Here is a 19,838-nt window from a genome sequence, read left to right on the forward strand (position 1 = left end):
TTTATTGTATTGTAAGTGATGGCTCTCCCATTGTTAACTAAAATTCGTCTTTTTTGTGGCAGTTTCTCTTTGAGTTATAGTAATGACTGTATTTTTTCTACAGTCATTGAGTTATAGTATTTTTGGTTTCTGCCCGGACATAATTTCAGTTGCGCCATCCGTGTGTTTCGGAAGCATGAAGTAGCTACTAGCAGACAACGGGTGGAAGAAACTGTATTTTTTATTTTTATTTTTAGATAAATCTAGCTTCGGGTCGTTTTGGTTATTCTTTCAAGATGTCTCGAGGCTCTATCGAGATCCCTTTACGGGACACAGATGAGGTAAATCCTTCCGTGAACCTGTTTTCACTAAGAGGATCTAGCTGTGCTGTTAGCCGCTTAAGCTAACTGCGGATAGCCTGAGCTGATGTTGAGTGCCTGCTTACAGAGTGGCATTGTAACGAAAGCCTGGTGTATTTGTTTGCAATATGGAGTGAAACATAGTGACATTTTAATGCTTGTCAGCTGTTCCAACTCCGTTAAATATGCGTTCGGCGCCTGTGCAAAGCTTACTTATCGCGAAGTTTTGTCGTCGCCGCTCTCAGTGATGCAGTAAACATTAAATTCTACTGCGGTGTTTTCTACTTACTTTAAGAGCCTGATAAGCGTTGTGGTATTCAACACATTACCGAATTTGTGACAGATATGTTGTAGTTGCAGGCAGTCGGTTGCATTACTGTTTAGGCTGCGTTAGGAGTGGACAAAATATTAGAAACACATGCCAGTAATAGTCCCTTATGTAGACTTTTACATTGAATAAATATTTTTAAAATTGGTGAAACAAGCATTGATCAGTATAACCAACACATTTATTGAATCTTGTAAGCATTTGCAGCAGCAAAGTTTTTCGATTAAACTGTGTAGGTAGGTAGGGTAGGTCAAGTGAAAATCTAACCTAACAAACTGACGCTGAAGAATTAAATGCAAAATGTTTGTTTGTTAAACATATTTTGTTAAAGTAGAAAATATGCAAGAGAGAAGATGGAAACCATTTTTAAAGTAAAAATATAAGTACACACTTAATGTAAAATTAAAATCAAATATTCCAAAGTTAAAGCAACACTATGCACAGTACAGAGTTATAAAGTCTGATGGCCACAGGTAGGCATGGTTATCAGTCTCTGGGTTCTGTGCATAGACGATGGCACTGGCCACTACAGACTCATAAAAAATTGGGAGCACCATCCCGTAAGTATTAAAGTTCCTCAGACTTTCCTCATTAGACAGTAAAGACAAGTTTGATTCTCCTTGTAGAGGACTTCTGTGTTTTTAATCAGTGTAAACACCGAGGTATTTGAAATCCCCCATCGTCTCCACACAGACCCCATGGATGGAAATGGGGGTCGCTGGAGTTGTTGGCCTATTCATGCCCACAACCCGTTCCTTAGTCTTTGCTACATTAGGATGCAGGTGGTTTTCTTGCAGTGCGTAACAAAGTTTCCAGTTTCTAATTCATAACACTCTGAATTGATACATGTGTCAGGATTTACACTACTATTACAATAAAATAATATAATGCACATATAATCTGCATAGATATGTTTTTCCACTGACAACACCATGCATGCTGAGATACTTACTGTAATAACATACATACATATTTGTGTTTTCCAGGTCATCGAGCTCGACTTTGACCAACTTCCTGAAGGAGATGAGGTCATCAGTATCTTGAAGCAGGAGCACACGCAGCTGCACATTTGGATTGCTCTGGCAGTGAGTCGATACATCGGCCTTAGACTTCATGGTTTTTGTTCTGCAAATAATGATTAAGCTCTTTTTTCAGTTTATCCCAAATGTCAGTGTGAGAGCTCGAAGTATTTTGTTTTCTCAACCCAAAATAGAAAGATGCGACAGAGAAGCAAAATCGCACATTTGAGAACCAGAAAATTTCAATAAGTAACCTTAAAATAAACAGTAAATTTCTTGTCGATCAGGTAGTTGTTAGATTCAGATTAAGTACTGCATTAACTGATGTGTGTATAAATGTTAATTTGATGAAACGTGTACAAACAATGTGAAATTCCAGTCGAGTGTGACAGTTTTCCTTCTATTTCTTCTTAAGTTGGAGTACTACAAACAGGGCAAAACAGAGGACTTTGTAAAGCTTTTAGAGGCAGCACGTATTGATGGAAACCTCGACTACAGAGACCACGAAAAAGACCAGATGACCTGTCTGGACACACTGGCAGCTTACTATGTCCAGCAAGCACGTAAAGAGAAAAACAAAGATGCCAAGAAAGAGCTCATCACACAGGCTACGCTCCTGTATACTATGGCAGACAAGATCATCATGTATGATCAGGTAGGGAAAAAAGTAGCATAGCAGGTGATAAATGAGGTTATGTTTCTTGCATTTCAAGTAAATTGAACATGTTGTTGTCTCAATCAGAACCATTTGTTGGGAAGAGCCTGTTTCTGCCTGCTGGAAGGAGACAAGATGGACCAGGCCGATGCTCAGTTCCACTTTGTCCTCAACCAGTCCACTAATAACATCCCTGCTTTGCTTGGTAACTTGAATATAAAACAGTGTAGGACTGAAATGCACTACACTGATTGGCTGAAGTAATAACAATGTTGTTGTTAAACAGGTAAGGCTTGCATCTCCTTCAATAAAAAGGATTACAGAGGAGCACTGGCATACTACAAAAAGGCTCTGCGTACAAACCCCGGCTGCCCAGGTAAACCAATAACATGTCATGTCTTTAAACAGTCCCCGCATGCCTGTATTTCATTTATTATTGTTGTTATCATCATCATCAATATTATGATGAAAATATTATTGTTGCAGCAGCAACAAGAGACAGTATGTTCATGTTTTATGTGGCAAAGATATGTAGGTAATGAGCCACTTCATTGTTAACTTAAACATAAATACAATTTATCAACAGAAGATCCTTGATTTTAAAAACACAGGACCGCAGATAATATATTTGCCCTTCACTCATATTGGTTATAAAATGAATGTTCCCAACTTGTTCTTTGTCTTGTTTTTGTGTAGCTGAGGTGAGGCTGGGGATGGGCCACTGTTTCGTCAAGCTCAACAAACTGGAGAAGGCTCGTTTGGCTTTCGGTCGAGCCCTGGAGCTTAATTCAAAGTGTGTGGGAGCGCTCGTTGGTTTGGCTGTTTTAGAGCTCAACAACAAAGAGGCAGACTCCATCAAGAACGGAGTGCAGCTCCTTTCGCGGGCCTACACCATCGACCCCAGCAACCCCATGGTGCCTCAACCACCTCGCCAACCACTTCTTCTTCAAAAAGGTAATCACGGCTGTGTTGTTGAAATGCGGGGAAAATATACGTTTTTAGCCTTTCGCTGTTATTAACTGTTCTTCGTGCCTATGTGCTTTCTGCATTCCTCTCAGGACTACAGTAAAGTGCAGCATCTCGCTCTGCACGCTTTCCACAACACCGAAGTTGAGGCCATGCAGGCTGAGAGCTGCTATCAGTTAGCTCGCTCATTTCACGTGCAGGTACGATCCCAACAAGCCGCGTGCAAGCTTGTTATTGTTTACTGAGGTCGCCATTCATATCTGTGCTTTCTTCTTCCACAGGAGGACTACGACCAAGCGTTTCAGTATTATTACCAAGCCACTCAGTTTGCCTCGTCCACCTTTGTGCTGCCGTTCTTCGGCCTGGGGCAGATGTATGTATATCGAAGAGACAAAGAAAATGCAGCGCAGTGCTTTGAAAAGGTTTTAAAGGCTTACCCCAACAACTATGAGACTATGAAAATCCTTGGGTCTCTCTATGCAACGTCTGACGATCAGGAAAAAAGAGACATTGCAAAAGTGTGTGTTCTCATGTCACTTATCTCATAGCTTGGAAAATTGTGCCAGACATATTTTGATAAATATGTTTAATGGTTACTGGATATATTCCACTGTTTTTGTTTCATAGGGGCACTTGAAGAAAGTAACAGAGCAGTACCCAGATGATGTGGAGGCGTGGATTGAGCTGGCACAAATTCTGGAGCAGACAGACATCCAAGGAGCGCTGTCCGCTTACGGCACAGCTACGCGCATCCTGCAGGAGAAGGTGCAGGCCGACGTTCCCCCCGAGATTCTCAACAACCTGGGGGCTCTGCACTTCAGACTGGGCAACCTAGGGGAAGCCAAGGTAGCTAATAATATACCATAAATGCAGTTTAACCTGAGAGCTCCTGAACCAAGTATAGCTTCATTTAGTTGGGAATTTATTCAGTTAATATGGAACTGCAGAATATTACTGGATGCCTGTGGTATTTACTGATCATCGAGTGTACATAACTCTGTATAAATAGTAGAGCTAATTCAAGACGGGGTCATGTCTTGTTCCCACCAGAAATATTTTCTAGCTTCTCTGGAGCGAGCCAAAGCTGAAGGAGAGCATGACGAGCATTACTACAATGCCATTTCTGTCACCACCTCCTACAATCTGGCCCGTCTGTACGAGGCTATGTGTGAATTCCACGAAGCCGAGAAACTCTACAAAAACATCCTCAGAGAACATCCCAACTATGTGGATTGTAAGCATGCATCGATAAAACATGAGCCTATGAAAAGAAAAAAAAACAAGTTTCCACTCTGTGATTATTTATTTTGGCCTGCAGGTTATTTGCGTCTTGGAGCGATGGCTCGGGACAAAGGAAACTTCTACGAAGCCTCCGACTGGTTCAAAGAAGCTCTTCAGATTAATCAGGTACAGCCTGGTGTTAAATGTCATCGATAGACAAAGTCTGCTGCAAAAACTCTTTTTTTTCCTTCTTTTTCCATTAAGTGATATTTGTTCTGCAGGATCACCCGGATGCCTGGTCCCTGATAGGAAATCTTCACCTGGCCAAACAGGAGTGGGGTCCAGGTCAAAAGAAGTTTGAAACGTATTCTCAAGCAGCCGTCCACGCAGAACGACACCTACTCCATGCTGGCTCTGGGTAATGTGTGGTTACAGACGCTGCACCAGCCCACCAGAGACCGTGAAAAGGTACGTGGAAACTTGCTGTCAGGACACCGATTGAACATTTAACTGTGTGAGAGAGCTTAAAGAACGCTTGTAAAACAGCAGAGCAGTTCACTGAATGCTATTGCTAAATAAACACAGGCAGCTGGTTAGCATAGTTGTTACAAAGTTCAGCTATGTGCAGGCACTTGAGTAAAACATGTGCTCGCTGGTGATAAATGTCTTGGCAGGAAAAGAGACACCAAGATCGAGCCCTGGCAATCTACAAGCAAGTCCTGCGAAATGATGCCAAGAACCTCTATGCCGCCAATGGCATCGGTCAGCCACTCTTCAGTCTCTCTTATCTTTTTTTATCTGTTCTGCTGTGTGTATTTTGCATTAAGTATATGCATATATTTTTATGTCTAGGTGCTGTCCTTGCCCACAAGGGCTACTTCAGAGAGGCGCGAGATGTTTTCGCGCAGGTGAGGGAGGCCACAGCCGAAATCAGTGATGTGTGGCTGAATCTGGCTCACATCTACGTGGAGCAGAAACAGTACATCAGCGCCGTGCAGATGGTAAACGCCTCACTTGTGTTAAACTGTTACAGTTTTTGTCTTTCCTATGTTATTTTTCTCCTTTGCCTTTTCCATTTAAGTTTTTTTTTCTCTGTCTGACAGTACGAGAACTGCCTGAAGAAGTTTTACAAATATCAGAACACAGAGGTGCTGCTTTACCTCGCACGTGCGCTCTTCAAATGTGGCAAACTGCAAGAGTGCAAACAGATGCTTCTGAAGGTAAAATTAAATCAGAGGCTTATGCTTCATTCTTCAGTGTGGGGGGAAGTGTAACTGTGTCTTTCTGATGTTCCTACATCAAGGCCCGTCACGTGGCGCCCAATGACACAGTGCTGATGTTTAATGTGGCCCTGGTGCTTCAGAGACTGGCCACCCTTGTGCTTAAAGATGAGAAGAGCAACTTGAAGGCTGTGCTCAGTGCTGTCAAAGAGCTGGAACTGGCTCACAGGTAAAGATTTGATTTATGTTCCCACCTCCCTGTCTCTTCCTCTGGCTGTCCTTTACTAGTCCTGCAGTGTCATCTCCCTCACAGGTACTTCAGCTACCTCAGCAAGGCTGGAGACAAGATGAGGTTTGACCTCGCTCTCGCTGCTTCTGAGGCCAGGTCAGTCTGAGTTGTTTCACAGTTCAAAATATTCCTTATTTAGTTTATACTGATCCTGGGTCAGTGCAGCCTTTTAGCTCATCCACAGATTGTTTTAGCTTCTTTCTGACCCCCAGTCTTCTGATTGGCTGCCCCTCATAAAACAGCAGGTTTGTGGGGTTGTGGTGTGGATCTGGTTCCCACTGACATCATACAGACCCAAGAGTAGAAAGACCAGTTTGAAATGGAGTGTGATCATTTGGCAGTACTTCTATCAGTCTTTAATTTAAAGAACTTTTTTTTTTTGGGGGGGGGGGGGGGGGGGGGCTGCTGTGTTTGGTGTCTTTTGTAACCTAATTTGGAATATTGGTGTGTTTTGGGAATGCAGGCAGTGCTCTGACTTGCTGAGTCAAGCTCAGTACCATGTAGCTAGAGCCAGAAAGCAGGACGAGGAGGAGAAAGAGCTTCGAGCCAAACAAGAGCAGGAGAGAGACCTACTGCGCCAACAGCTGTTAAAGGAACAGGTGCCTTTTTTTTTTTTTTAAGTAATCACCATGTTGCGTTTCATTTTGCCCATAATGTCTGACTGTGATTCATTTTTTAAATAAACTAATCAGTCATCTGTTGGGTTGTCTCAATAACTAACTTTCTTTAGGAGGAAAAGAGGAACAGAGAAGTGGAGGAGCAGAAGAAGCTTTTGGAGCAGAGAGCTTTGTATGTGGAAAAGACCAAGAACCTGCTGACCTTTGCAGAGGGATCAAAGGAAATGCCCAAAGAAAAGAAGAAGGGCAGCAGTGGTGGAGGAGGACGTGTGAGTGTTAATACGGCTAAACCCAGCAGCGAGCTCTAAACTGCACTTAATGCATTGTGGTTAACACTTTTTCTTTTGTTTTTCTCTCCAAGCGTAAGAAAGGAGGCGACATGGACGATTTTGTTAATGACGAGTCTGACGAGGACCTGCCGTTGAAGAAGAAGAAGAAGAGAAAGGCCAGTAGCAGCGAACAGGAGGAGGATGAGAAGGGAGAGAGGAAGAAGAAGAAGAGGAGGTAAGTGTTCTGCAGTGAATGCAAAATGTTGTTTAGTCTGACTGCAGAGCACAACATTTAGCTTCTGGGATTCAATTTTGTGTTGCAGACCTGCTAAAGGAGGAGAAGATGACAGCGATGAGGAAGGAACGTCACGACCCAAGAAGCAGCGTAAACCCAAAGAAGGACGCAAGAAGATTGAGAAGGTCCGCTTTAGTCATTATTTGCTGTTTTTCTCTGTCTCAATTAGTTTTCAGAATTTACAAAATCAGTTTTCAGCTCCAGTTTCTCTTATAATTGTAACATCTTTCTCATTTCAGCCTCAGCCTGAGCGTCTGCCACCGTCTCTTAAAGGAAAGATCAAATCCAAGGCTATCATTTCATCTTCTGAGTCCTCCTCAGATGAGGATGGACTGAAAATAGCAGAAGACAGGTAAAAGCTTAATGTGAGATTTTTACAGTATTAAGAAGCCTTGAAAACATTATTTGACACAAACCTCATGGCGCTCTTTCTCCCATCCAGACATCAAAGAGACAGTGGTTCGGGATCTGACGATGAAGTCGGCCACAGGAAGCGCATTGCATCTGACAGCGACTCCGACGACGGCCGTAACCGCTCCGGTAGTGAGGCAGGCAGCCCTCGGCGCTCCGCCGGCTCTGACGACGACGAATCTGGCAGCGACCGTCCAGTGAAGAAGAGAAGGGTGCAGAGGCAGTCTGACTCTGAACAGTCGGACAATGAGAGCAAGAGGAGTCGGTCGGGATCAGACGACGAATCGAGGGCCGGATCACCCGCTCCGGCATCGGACCGAGGATCTGAAGTGGGATCGGACAACGAGGGCTCCCCACGCCGCTTTGACAATGGCTCCGAGCAGGAGGCCTCCAACAACGAAGATGATGACAGTGATTAACTCTTCACATCACCCAGACTCATGTAACGCTGAGAAAACTCTTAAACATCTGCATTTTTGTTTGAAATAAAAGCAGAATTTCTGTCCGTATGATCATTCTTTTTCTGTTTTTGCGCATAGCGTTTTGGTCACGTTTTACTGGGAATTTCTTTTCTCGATGTTTTGTTAAAATTTGCTAAAATGTGTAAAGAAAAAAAAAGTTAAATAAAACAAAAACCTAAAAACGTATTGCTTATTTTGTACAGATGTTTATTTGCCTTTGAAAAGTACCGGTAAGGTGTGCAGGGGCTGTAAACCACAGTAGAGCATTAAAAAAGGTGTCCTATACTTGTGCTCAACAGCAGGGGCATCGTGATGTGATCAAACACCTGCTGAGTTAAATCAGGTCGACACATCACTGTAATTGTTGACTGCTATGCCTGGTTACGCTGATGTTCAATAAGACTACTATTCATTCATACTAACAATGGGTTCATACCACATCTTTTCATCTCTATTTCCTCCACAGTCATAATTTGTCATGAAAGTACAGGTATATTTTATTTATGTGTTACATTTTTGGTAAGGTGGTGTTGATAAAATACTGAGAGAAACACTCGATTTAACATTGTTTTTACTTATGTATATGAAGACAAAAATATAGACAAACATGTAGCAAGTACGTAAAAGTCATAACAATTCAACCTGCAATAAGCACCATCTGCTTTGTTAGGTACAGCTGTTCAACTCACACAACTATCCAATCAGCCAATCACGTGGCAGGAAGCTCAGCGCATTTAGGCTTCTAGATGTAGTCAAGACAATCCACTGAAGTTCAAAGTGAGCATGAAAATGGAGAACAAAAGTGATTTAAGTGACTTTGAATGTAACATGGTTGTTGGTGTCAGTATTTCAGAAACTGCCGGGATTTTCTCACTCAACCATCTCGAGGGTTTAAAGAGAATGTCCCCTCCCCCCCAAAAAAGGACACATGCAATGAGTGATGGTTCTCTGCTTTGTTGATATCTGAGGTCAGGTTTTTTTTTTGAGGCAATAGCAAGGCAGCTGTGATTCAAAGTACCTGTTACAAGCAAAGTAAACATAAAGTCATCACTGAAAACACAACATTTCATGTCTTAATGGCCACAGCAGTACAAGACAACAGTGGATGCCACTCTTGAACAGGAAACTGAGGCTAAAATTCCCACAAGCTCACCAAAATTACACAATAAAAGGTTGGAAAAATATTGCCTGCTGTGATTAGTCTCCACTTCAGCTACACTGCTACATGATGGGGTCAGAATTTGGTGTAAACATAAAAGCATGGATACGTCCTGTCTTGTATCAATGGTTAAGGCTTCTGAGGGTGTGTGATAGTTTCTTGGCACACTTTGGGCCCCTTAGTACCAACTAAACACTGTTTAAACACGACAGCCTTTGTATGGTGGCTGACCATGTCCATTCCTGTAGGACCACATTGTACCCACATACCTGCTTCTAGCAGGATAATGTGTCATATCACAAACCTCAAATCATTTTAAACGTGACAATGAATCCACTTTATTCAAACGGCCTCAACAATCACCAGATCTCAGACCAATGGGGCACATTTGAGATGTGGTAGGAGCTTTATATCACATATGCAGCATCTGTGTGATGCATGTCAACACGGATCAGAATCTGAAGAATGTTTTCAGCACCTTGTTCAATCTATGCTATAATTTTAATAAACTGAAGGTGTACGTTTCTAAAGGACACTGCCTCCCACCTACCTACTCCATGATGTGCTGGTCAGTCAAAGGCACATGTTCAGTAAGACAGATTACCCAAATGCACCACTGAATAACACAGGGAACCATTACCTGCTGTGGCTCTCTGTACAATTCCTCCATCTATTAGTACAGATACACACTGCAGTAGATGTACACCCTTAACATCCTTCTTCTACAGAGAAAACAGCAGCATAAGAAGGGCACCTCAATTTCAACTCTGTATTGCAATTTTATGTAGTATCACTTCATAGTTCCATAACTATATTCTTGTGATCCGCGTGCTTTGGACTAAACCTGAGAAGTCATAGATTTTTAGGAGGACATACCAACTTTCAAGTCTTATGACTTTTAGTGGGGGAGGTGGAAAAAGGACACAGCAGGACAAAGCCATCAACTGTTAAACTTTATTCAAGGTTGATCTGTAGTTGTACACTCGACTTCTAGCTCACAATGTTACAACACTCCAGAAGAAGAGTACACAAACAGTACATTCTTGGTAATTTCATGAAGATAAAAAGACCGTTTAAGAACTTGACAAATATGGCAGATGGACAAAATTTCCACAAGTGACAAACAACCATAGCAAAGGAAACCAAGCTTTGGCTGTCTCAATGTCAAAACCCGAGACATTCAAGTATAGTCCGAGAAACAGAGGTATATCCTTATAAATTAAAAAAAGAAAACAAAAGGCCACACAGATTCATTCCTGACAGCACAACTTGTTTCATACATAAGAAAAAAAAAAAAAAAAAAAAAAAAAAAACACAACCCTCTCGATTCATTAAACTACAAGGCGGTAACTGAAATCACACCGTGCAAGTAAAACAGGCCTCACCCAGGTTAAGAAATGGTCGATTTCTAAGCACTAGTCTCATAATCATGGCAGACAACGTCATGATCACGTTTAACAAATCAAGGGAAGTTAAATTTTTACTATTGCAACGACTCATGATGTTTAAGCAAAGTGCATTTAAAAACTGATTAGCAAATGTAGATTAAAAAAGGAGAAAGCCTCTTTGCAATGTGAGCTCCCTCTTTTGTAAACAGTTTTTAAATAATTGCGACAGCACTTGGTGACTCCTACCAGATGTAAAAAGGTGACAAAAATGGGTCAAGTTCTGGGTGCTGGTGCATTTTCCTGCTAAATACTGTCTACTCTTAAACCCAAGTTGATTGAAGTGTATAAAACATCTGCTGTAGGACATCAAAGAGAACAGTATAGAAACTTTGAGCATAAATAAGATTTGTGATGCTGGCAGAACAATCTCATTGTGAAATGAACTGTAACAGTGGTTACAAGAAGAGTGAAAGACAGGAGGAAAAAACAAAACAAAAAAGATGGAAAAATAAGGAGGGAAAAAAAAAAAAAAAAACAACAACCCCAAAACAGGTCTGCATCTGATAACACATGGCTTTGGCCTATTCCTCAGTACTCTTCATCCTCCGACTCCTCCTCCTCTGCAGTCTCCAGCCAGGTCAGCCACTGATTCACCTGCACCAGAACAACAATACATCCACTGAAGTGTTTCATTTACAAATAGGCACAATGGTGTCAATGGAGGCAGTCCACACAAAGCCATAATTCAATGGCTGCACATTACCTGAAATAATGCTTTTCCTTTCCCTGGATACTCTTGGGTGAGATCTTCTTTCCATGAAAGGAAGGCTTCCTCTTCAATTATTTCCATGTCATAAAAGTTCACAAAGTAGCGCAGCAGCATGCCTAATTGGAAAAAGGAAAATAAGTTAGCAACCAGCTTTATTTAAGGTTATGTTTTATTGTAACTGCACATGCATGCACACACCTTTAGGGAACCTCTTGGCATTGCAGTGCACCTGCAGGGCATACAGTGCACTGACTTGCAGCTCAATGTGATCGTGAAGAAACTTTTGCAACACTGGCTTGAAAGAGAGCAGGAGCTGCTTCTCTTCCTCCAGCTGGTCCTTACTGGGCGCTGCATGCTGCTCTTCATCATCGTCAGGGTTGATCTCGTAAGCAATGTACTGCAAGAAACTGGAGGACCAGAAGACCAACACACGTTAAAGCACTTGACCGAAAACCACAAAAACCAGTGGCTGATGGCATGTGCTTGCTTCATCAATGCAGACTGAGTCACTATAAATATGGTCCACTGCTGTACCTGGTCATGAGAATGTTGACAAAGCCTCTGTCGGTGTGAAGTTTTGGAGAGATGTTGTCTTTGATCCACTTGTAGATTGACTGCGGAGAAGGATCCACTTTGATCTGCTTCAGCAGCTCCTTTTCCAGCTTCATCAGTGGGAACAAAAAGCTGAGGCCTTTACCCTCCAGAATCTCCAGCATCCGGTCCTTGTTCTGATCAATTTCTATGGGAGCATAATTACTAGTCAGTAATGGGGAAGAAGAGGGAAAAAAAAAAAAAAAAACCCACTACACACCTGACACCAATTCTTCCTCCTAAAGAGAAAAGAAAACCAAATGACACTGAATTTAAAACCAGTATGGCAAGTGTGTCCTTTCACCTACCTGGCAGCATCTTCTGCATGTTGACCTTGCTCTGCTGGAACAGGTCAGTCAGCCACTCACGATCTTTCAGTTTCACAAGTTGCTGCAGACAGAGCAGGAAGAGTGGGAAATGTGCGCCATTCTCCAGCTGATGGGCCAAGTCTGCAATGCTGACCAGATCAGCAATGATCGCTCGTGCTGCAAACTGAGCCAGGTACGACTTCACCAGTGGGATTTCTTCCTCTATCTTGGGACACTGGTCCAGAACACCCAGGAAGGCCTGTTTGAAAATGTGTGGCAGGCACAAGGTTATATGGTGTATTTGATTACACTGTCAATTTAAAAAAAAAAAAAAAACTTTAATGAAACTTGCCTGCAATATGTTGTCACCAGTGACGAGGCCCTCTGTGCAGAGGGTGTGAATCAGAGTGCTCGCATGTTCCTTATCTTCATCTGAACGATTGAGTGAGCAGACTATGATCTTGTTCAGCATCTCTGACAAGAAGTGTTTGGGGGCCTTCATCTCTTTCACAGCACTCACTGCATCGTTAACATTTTTGTTGTTTAGGTAGTCTGTGAGTAGTGTCTCCTTTAAAGATGAGGGGAGGGAGAAAAAAAAATCATGCTCTTTAGGCCCCATATATAGCACATTACTTATGAAGTCATAGGCAAAGCTTTGAATAAACTTACCGTCATTTTGCACAACTCTTCCTTTGTGGGAGGAGCCTTTTTGTTAGACTTTGCAGGTTTTTCCTGAATTGGAGGAGGATTGGCTTTAAGGCCAAGCTGTGGGGCCACAAAAAGAAAACTTAGCATGCATTTCCTGAAACTGCCCCATCAGCTCTGCTCACATGTTTTAAGTCTATTGCCTGTTACCTGTCCAACTGGAGAAGGCATCATTGTCTGTGGCGGCAGCTTTGGCACTTGGTTTTTATTCATAATGAAGGACTGTGCTGGCCTCAGACTGATCTGGAATGACGGAGTATTAATGCATCAGATTAACCACAATTTATTATCACATAATCCTGTGCAACAATGACACTAAAAAACCATCAATGTAAGCAGCTGTACCTCATCTGCATTGACTTTCCCCTTCTTGCTGAACCTTGGAGCCATATCCTTTGACTGCATCTGGACTGAGTGATTCTGTTTATGGTTGAAAACTGGTGAATTTCTCCCCTTTGAAAAGTTTAAAAACAGAATGAGTATTGCAATGACCATCTCAGATTAAAACAAACAGAGCTGCACTATAATGTACCTGGTTTGGTTTTATGAACGGCTTGCTTTCATTTTCATATGGCTGGTGTGAACCATTGCTGTTTCCACTGTGGCCATTAAAGAGGGGGCTGCTACGGTGACGACCCATGGTTGGTGAGTAGTGGTCCTGAATTACCCCTGGAGCACTGCCGCGGTGGCGACCCATGGTTGGGGAATAGTGGTCCTGAATTACCCCTGGGCCTGTGCCGATGCCACTTCCTACACAACATAAGACAGAGCCTTTAGAGACTGAAATCTCTGCATGAGTTACACTTCAAAGAAAGCAGCATGACTCTACATACCAGGCATTTGTCCAAACATGTCGGCCAGCCCACCAAGAGTCTCCCTATCATACTTGATCTTTCCTGTAAGGAAGGAACTGTCCATGAAGAAGTCATTCCTTATTGAATCAGTTGAAGGTGGAATGAAAACGCCCAAATCCTACAAAGCACAGAAAAAGTCAGGATCCAAGGAAAAACAGATTCTGGGCTACATTAGTCATCCAGCAAATCAGATCAATCCTCATCAGCCTGTGATAAACTGAAAGGATATGGTAAACTAACCTTTACTGCATCCTGACGAACTTGGGTAATAGTCTTTGGTCCATTGTCAACATAAGCTTTCCGAGGCACCCAGTTGTTGTGTCGCAGCTCCACTGTGTTCTGCAGCAGGAAGCGAATCCGTGAAGGCAGATCCTTGCTGGTGGTTAAGGAGTGCATGCGAGCAAAGTACTGGTCCATCAAAGACTGTAAGCGAGAAAAAGTAAAAATAATAAAAAAAAAGAAGTTATTGAACAACCAAGGACTTCAAGACAAGACTAATCTTTTTCAGTTTAATTTCCACACACTCACCTTTGCCTTTTCATGATCAAGTTTAGGACCAACTGTTTTCATTATCTGACAGAGGCATTCCAAATCTTCACCCATATCCTTAAGTGGGACTCTCTTCTTCTTGTCCAACAGCTTAAAGAACAAAATAATTAAACAACTGTTAATTTCTTACACCATAGGAATGAAAACTGGATTTTTGATAAAACCATCCCATGTACTGCGCTTTATTAGAACTTACTGTTTTAATGCACTTGTGGAGAATAGATTCATGGATGAGGTTGAGTTTGCCCAGTTCACCGATGAATTTGATGTTGCCCAGCATCTTGATCTTTGCAATTGCACGCTGTTCCTCCTCCTCAGAGGTGAGTGGGCTGTCATGTTTGTCGAAGTCTACAGTGGATTGAAGAAGAAAGGGAAAAAAACAAAAACGTTTAAATAACAGCTCTCAAAAAACCCTTGACCAAATTCCCATTTTGTAACAGTCCGCAGTTACAAATGCAAGTTACTCACGGTCAACATTCCTGGCACGATTCTCAAACTCATCTTGAAGCTTAGAAATCAGAAGCCTTCGGAAGGTCTGCAAGACAGAATTCATTCAAAATCCAGACAGAAGATACTCAACAGGAGTACAGGGTACAGTTGAATGCTTAAAACTTACACTATTCTGCTTTTGTGTTGCCTGACTTTCTGTTGTTGGGGCTTCAAAGTTTGGTGCATCCTCTGCCAAGCGTAGACATAGTTGAGCGTACAACTGGCTATACTTGGGCTCTTCGAGGGCTTTGTCAACAATCTTGAGAAACACAAAAACGCATTAAGATCCCATTTTAAAATATTCTATGAATAGGACAACAGCAGTTAGGAGAATACTCACCAACAAGATGATTCCTTTTAAGACAACTTTTGAATCTACACCCACATTGAGGAGCTCCAGGCATAGTTTGTCAAACTTCTCAGGAGTCAGCTTATTAAGTATGCTGAAGGGGAAAGAAACATTTGTATTAAAAATCTTAAATGATAATACAGCACAAACAGCAGCCTTCAACACCCATATTTAAATGACATTTAAACAATACAAATTATGTAAAATAAGTACAAATCCGTTTAAAGGAAAACGTACCCTCTCACTTTTCTGAAGATTGCATCATTTTGCCCTTTCTCGTTGGAGGAGCTGGCATCTCGTCTAGTGCTTCGAGAAGGTACCCATCTCTGAACGCTAGAACCTGGGGTTTTCCCCAGGAACTCGCTATAATCAACACAGACAGCCAAGGTTATCAGGGAAATGGTCTTGTCTTGCTGATATTTAGCCCGGATTTGGTTACACGGACGACATAGTTAAGAGTCTCACTTTTAGCCAGGAATGACAAATATTGTGCTCCTACTTGAAGTTTGCGTGACTTATTATAGAACAAGTTTTGGTACAAGTCGGACCGCTTCAGTTCACATGCTGCTGGTTCAGTGTTGCCAGTGTCATAACGTTCACACTGGCAACACTGAACCAACTTGTAAAACTGCTGTGACAGAAGGCGTTGAAATTCCAAGATTGAGACTTTATTTAGATTCTTTAATCTAAACTAAAGGAAGCTACTGTCCTACCAGGGTACCGAGTCATATCCTTACACTTTTAGCCATTTTCTTTTCAGCTTCACTAAACAGACTGCAATTTGTTTCAACATGAATACAGCAGTGAAAGTCTCACTCTGTTCAACTGTTTTAGTAACATTAGAGGGAAACTACTGGAGTTTCTTGTAAACAATGATCTATTTCTACAAGTAGTTTAAACCAGCCTCAACTGGTCTTCTCCCTGCCAGTTCTGCTCCCCACCCCCCACACTTCAGGAGGCAAACAACACACTGAATCAGGCTGGGTTCAACTGAGCCAGTCACCACCACCACCTGCTATGATTGTTTCTTGCTTAAGTAACTGCAAACAAATCATGTTTATTTAGATTTTTTTTTTTGTAGATAAGACAAAGCAAAAGAAAAACCCACACATCCAGTTATCTCATATTTTTGACAATTTCACCATGTGATAGTACACAGCTACAAAGTGCAGACAAAAGACTGCAAAGTTCAGCATAGTACTGATAAACCACAGCTGAACAACCATCCTGGAACACCCAGTTTTGTAGTTAGATTACAAGGGCTCGATTCTGCTACATATAATACTTACATTTTACTCATGTCGTTACACATGAAAAGACCTAAAGCATGAAGTCTAACCAGACAGTCATACTTTACTCAGGTTTATGCGTTTTTGAAGTTGATCACTAGTAGGTTACAGCAGTTGGCAGTTTGATAATTTGTGTTCTCAGTTCATTTTCACTATCAGTGCACATTCCAATTTAGCATTTGTTTAGAAGTTGTCAACCCTGTGTGTCCCCCCCCCCTTTTTTTTTTTTAATATTAGTTTCGGGTCACTTTTGAAAAAAGACAATATAAAAATTGGGGAGTATTTGTCAAGGGTAAGATGTCAGACTGATGACTGACACGTCCATTTATGAAACTTCAGTTTTGAGTATAACAGGTGAAACACTAATTGTGATTCTTTTAAACATCTGTATGTGGATGACGTGATGACTAATGTGTCACATATATAATAAAGTTAAAAAAAAAACAACAACAATCACCTGTTGCCGACAGTTTTGGGATAGTGCTGAGGTGCACCCCCACCTCCTCCCCCTACACTGTGATACAAAAAGAGGAAAAATGTTTTTTAACTTAACATTTTGGGAACTATGTGAGAGGTGCTTGGGTGTAAATGGAGCCAGACATGGTGAAGTAATGTTGAATACCTGAAACGAGAAGGACCTCCTGGTGCGACGACACTCTCCACTTTGGCGGCTTGACAAAGAATATCTGAAAAGAATTGAGTCCTGGGAGTTTGGGGGGCAAAGAGCTACCTGGAAGTCAAGACACAGCAGCATATTAGCCAAGACCTAACGTGTGTTAAAACACAAACAAGGCCACAGTAGCACATCTGACTGTTATGAAGACACATTGCAAACACAAGACAATAATACCCAACGTACTCTTTCGCTTTTGGTTTCCGTTTAGTAAGTTTCAGGAAACTTGCGAAGGTACATCAACGCTAACACGTGTCCCCTTACCAGTAACGTGGAAGCAGCGCATGCTAGCATTGCGTAATTGGAACATTTCCTAGCACAACAAGCTACTGAGAAGTCGACGCCCGGTTTTCCATTATCTATGTTTATTCAAATTATCTTTTGAAACTAGAATATTGCATGGAGATTTATAAATCAGCTAGAATAAACTTAATCCTAATAACAATTGGCATCGTCACAGGAAACGCTGTGTGAAAGTAGGACAAATCTATCATTTTAACTCCACCGACAGCGGATATATAAAAAAAAAAAAAAAAATTCTCAGTACACGTTTAGTTATCCGTTTTCTAGCATCCCCCACTTATGTTTGAGATTCCACCGCAACCAAAAACCCCAGCACGCTGGTAAAAAGTCTTTTGTTTAACCAAAACTCATGTTTAATATGTCAACCAAACTGTCACGAACTTATACATTTTTTAATAATTAGAAAATGCTTCACCCTAGTCAAGATGGAAAATCCTAACAGTGGGATTGATGGGGCCTTTGTTTAGAAACCGGATGTCCACGCACCGACATTTTGGTTTTGTTCTGTAGGCCGCCGGTAAGCTATGAGCTAACAAGCTGTAAACAACTCAAAGCCTTCAGTCTGGCCATAAACTCCACACCTCACAACTTATTCGATGCTAACCAGGCGAATCAACGCCAAAGAAGACATAACTTGATATTTTGCCGCCGCCCCAAATTCTTATCCACCATCACCAACTAAAGCGAACTTTCTAGTAGACCGGCTAACCTTAGCCAGGCCAAACAAAAAAACACAACCGCAAGATCTTACCTTTACAAAAGGGACGTCAGCTTAATTGTTTTCTTGTCAACCAAGAGATAAAAAAATAAAGTCAAGAAAGAAACGAGAGCTCAAAATTAGTTTTTAACCTATAAGGGTTATGCAATGTCGCCCTCAAGAACACGACGGCTTGGCTCTGTTAGCTACTTGCTACGGCGAAGGAAAGAGCGACGGCTGTATAGGGACGTCATATGAACTCTGCTATTTGAATGGGATGGCTCCGACGTCATCACCCACGCCCTGCCGACGGTCACATGTTGCGTTTCGCGTTTCACCCCACCCGCTAGTAGGCAGGTTTGTTTTTCTTTTCAACGTGGGGAGACATACAAGGACAAAATCTGACCACTATTTAAGAATCACGTCAGGCCACATCACTCACTTTTTCTCGTGTTAGGGACTACTTTCTGTCACAGAGTAGAAAACCTTCAAACCGAGCACAAACTAAAAGAATTATGCAAGCGGTCGAACTTTTTGTCTCATTAAGTAATCATCATGAGGTACAGTAAGTAAATAAACCTTTGCTATCAAATACATTTGGCTCTGGTTTATCTGCTAGTTTTTTATTTACATATTATTTCATCTGCCTCCAATCTTTTCAATCTCACATTTTCTCACATTTTCCAGCCATATTTATAAGATGATGTTTTGCTTGTATCCAATCTATATATTTTTTTGTTATTCTGAATAGGTGGAGATTGGCATGTATAAGGAAAGAGATGTCAATGAAGACTAGATGTATTGTAACTTTACTCATGGAACTTACTCCATTAGTGAAACTTAAATCTAGGGCTCTCCTTTCCAAACACACAGTCAGCCACAGGGCATTGATTCAGAAGTTGCTGGGTTTTCAGTCTTTTTACTCAAAATGTTGCAGGAAAAAGATTAATTCAATTTTATATATAGCACCAAATCAAAACAACAGTTGCCTCAAGGCATTTTATGTTGTAAGATAAAGACTCAATAATACAGAAAAAACAGAGAAAACCCCAACAATCAGATGACCCCCTATGAGCAAGTGCTTTGGTGACAGTGGGAAGGAAAAACTCCCTTTTAACAGCAAGAAACCTCTGGCAGAACCAGGCTCAGGGAGGGGCAGCCATCTGCTGCGGCTGGTTGGGGGTGAGGGGAAAAAGACAGAGCAAAGACATTCATTAATGCTTGCTCTGATACTTTCCAATCAGCCATATTGATATCCAAGTGCAACTAGCCAGAGATGTTTAAATCTGTTACGATTAAAACATTTATATTTAGTGGTTTGACCCATGCTCCTCGTGGTGTTCTGTTGTGGGATTTCTAACAAGTAATATTTCAACCATTTGTGACTGCAGTGATGTTGTGGTTGACATATTTACTTGGCAAGTGAAAGATTACTGGTTCAATTCCAGCCAGAATTCTTGCGTTTGTGTCACAAAGGACATCCAGCCTAAAACTCTGCCAAATCAAACATAACAAAGCTACCTGCCGTGGCAAGAGAGCAGCTGCAAGTAGCCCAATATCTCCACGGGTACTGGATATAAAGTATTTGTATGAAGTTGCCACAGATATGAATAGTTTTGAGAGGAT

At 41.7% G+C, this 19,838-nt stretch overlaps 2 protein-coding genes across 2 annotated transcripts; one reads left to right on the forward strand and one right to left on the reverse strand.

Moving 5' to 3' along the window:
* Positions 1–146: 146 nt before the first annotated feature.
* Positions 147–8,609, forward strand: ctr9 (CTR9 component of Paf1/RNA polymerase II complex). The gene is given in 25 exon segments (XM_085163093.1): positions 147–320; positions 1,653–1,751; positions 2,101–2,340; positions 2,428–2,545; positions 2,627–2,716; positions 3,037–3,257; positions 3,259–3,294; positions 3,399–3,506; positions 3,588–3,824; positions 3,934–4,152; positions 4,357–4,540; positions 4,625–4,713; positions 4,809–4,889; positions 4,891–4,995; positions 5,202–5,289; positions 5,380–5,528; positions 5,631–5,747; positions 5,831–5,976; positions 6,061–6,132; positions 6,500–6,635; positions 6,767–6,922; positions 7,015–7,157; positions 7,246–7,342; positions 7,457–7,569; positions 7,660–8,609. Coding segments are annotated over 25 exon segments (3,477 nt in total). The 5' UTR covers positions 147–275; the 3' UTR covers positions 8,048–8,609.
* A 1,579-nt stretch (positions 8,610–10,188) lies between these two features.
* Positions 10,189–17,506, reverse strand: eif4g2a (eukaryotic translation initiation factor 4, gamma 2a). The gene is made up of 21 exons (XM_085161218.1): positions 17,477–17,506; positions 17,162–17,265; positions 16,997–17,053; positions 15,488–15,613; positions 15,242–15,344; positions 15,029–15,160; positions 14,881–14,947; positions 14,609–14,760; positions 14,392–14,502; positions 14,104–14,286; positions 13,843–13,981; positions 13,542–13,759; positions 13,355–13,462; positions 13,160–13,252; positions 12,974–13,069; positions 12,657–12,872; positions 12,305–12,563; positions 11,940–12,144; positions 11,604–11,812; positions 11,400–11,521; positions 10,189–11,290 (listed from the first exon to the last, which is right to left on the reverse strand). The coding sequence occupies exons 1-21, from the start codon at positions 17,504–17,506 to the stop codon at positions 11,225–11,227; spliced, it is 2,796 nt and encodes a 931-aa protein (XP_085017344.1). The 3' UTR covers positions 10,189–11,224.
* Between the last annotated feature and the right edge of the window lie 2,332 nt (positions 17,507–19,838).

The sequence above is a fragment of the Neolamprologus multifasciatus genome, chromosome 1, assembly GCF_963576455.1.
Source record: "Neolamprologus multifasciatus chromosome 1, fNeoMul1.2, whole genome shotgun sequence".
Taxonomy (NCBI): Eukaryota; Metazoa; Chordata; class Actinopteri; order Cichliformes; family Cichlidae; genus Neolamprologus; species Neolamprologus multifasciatus.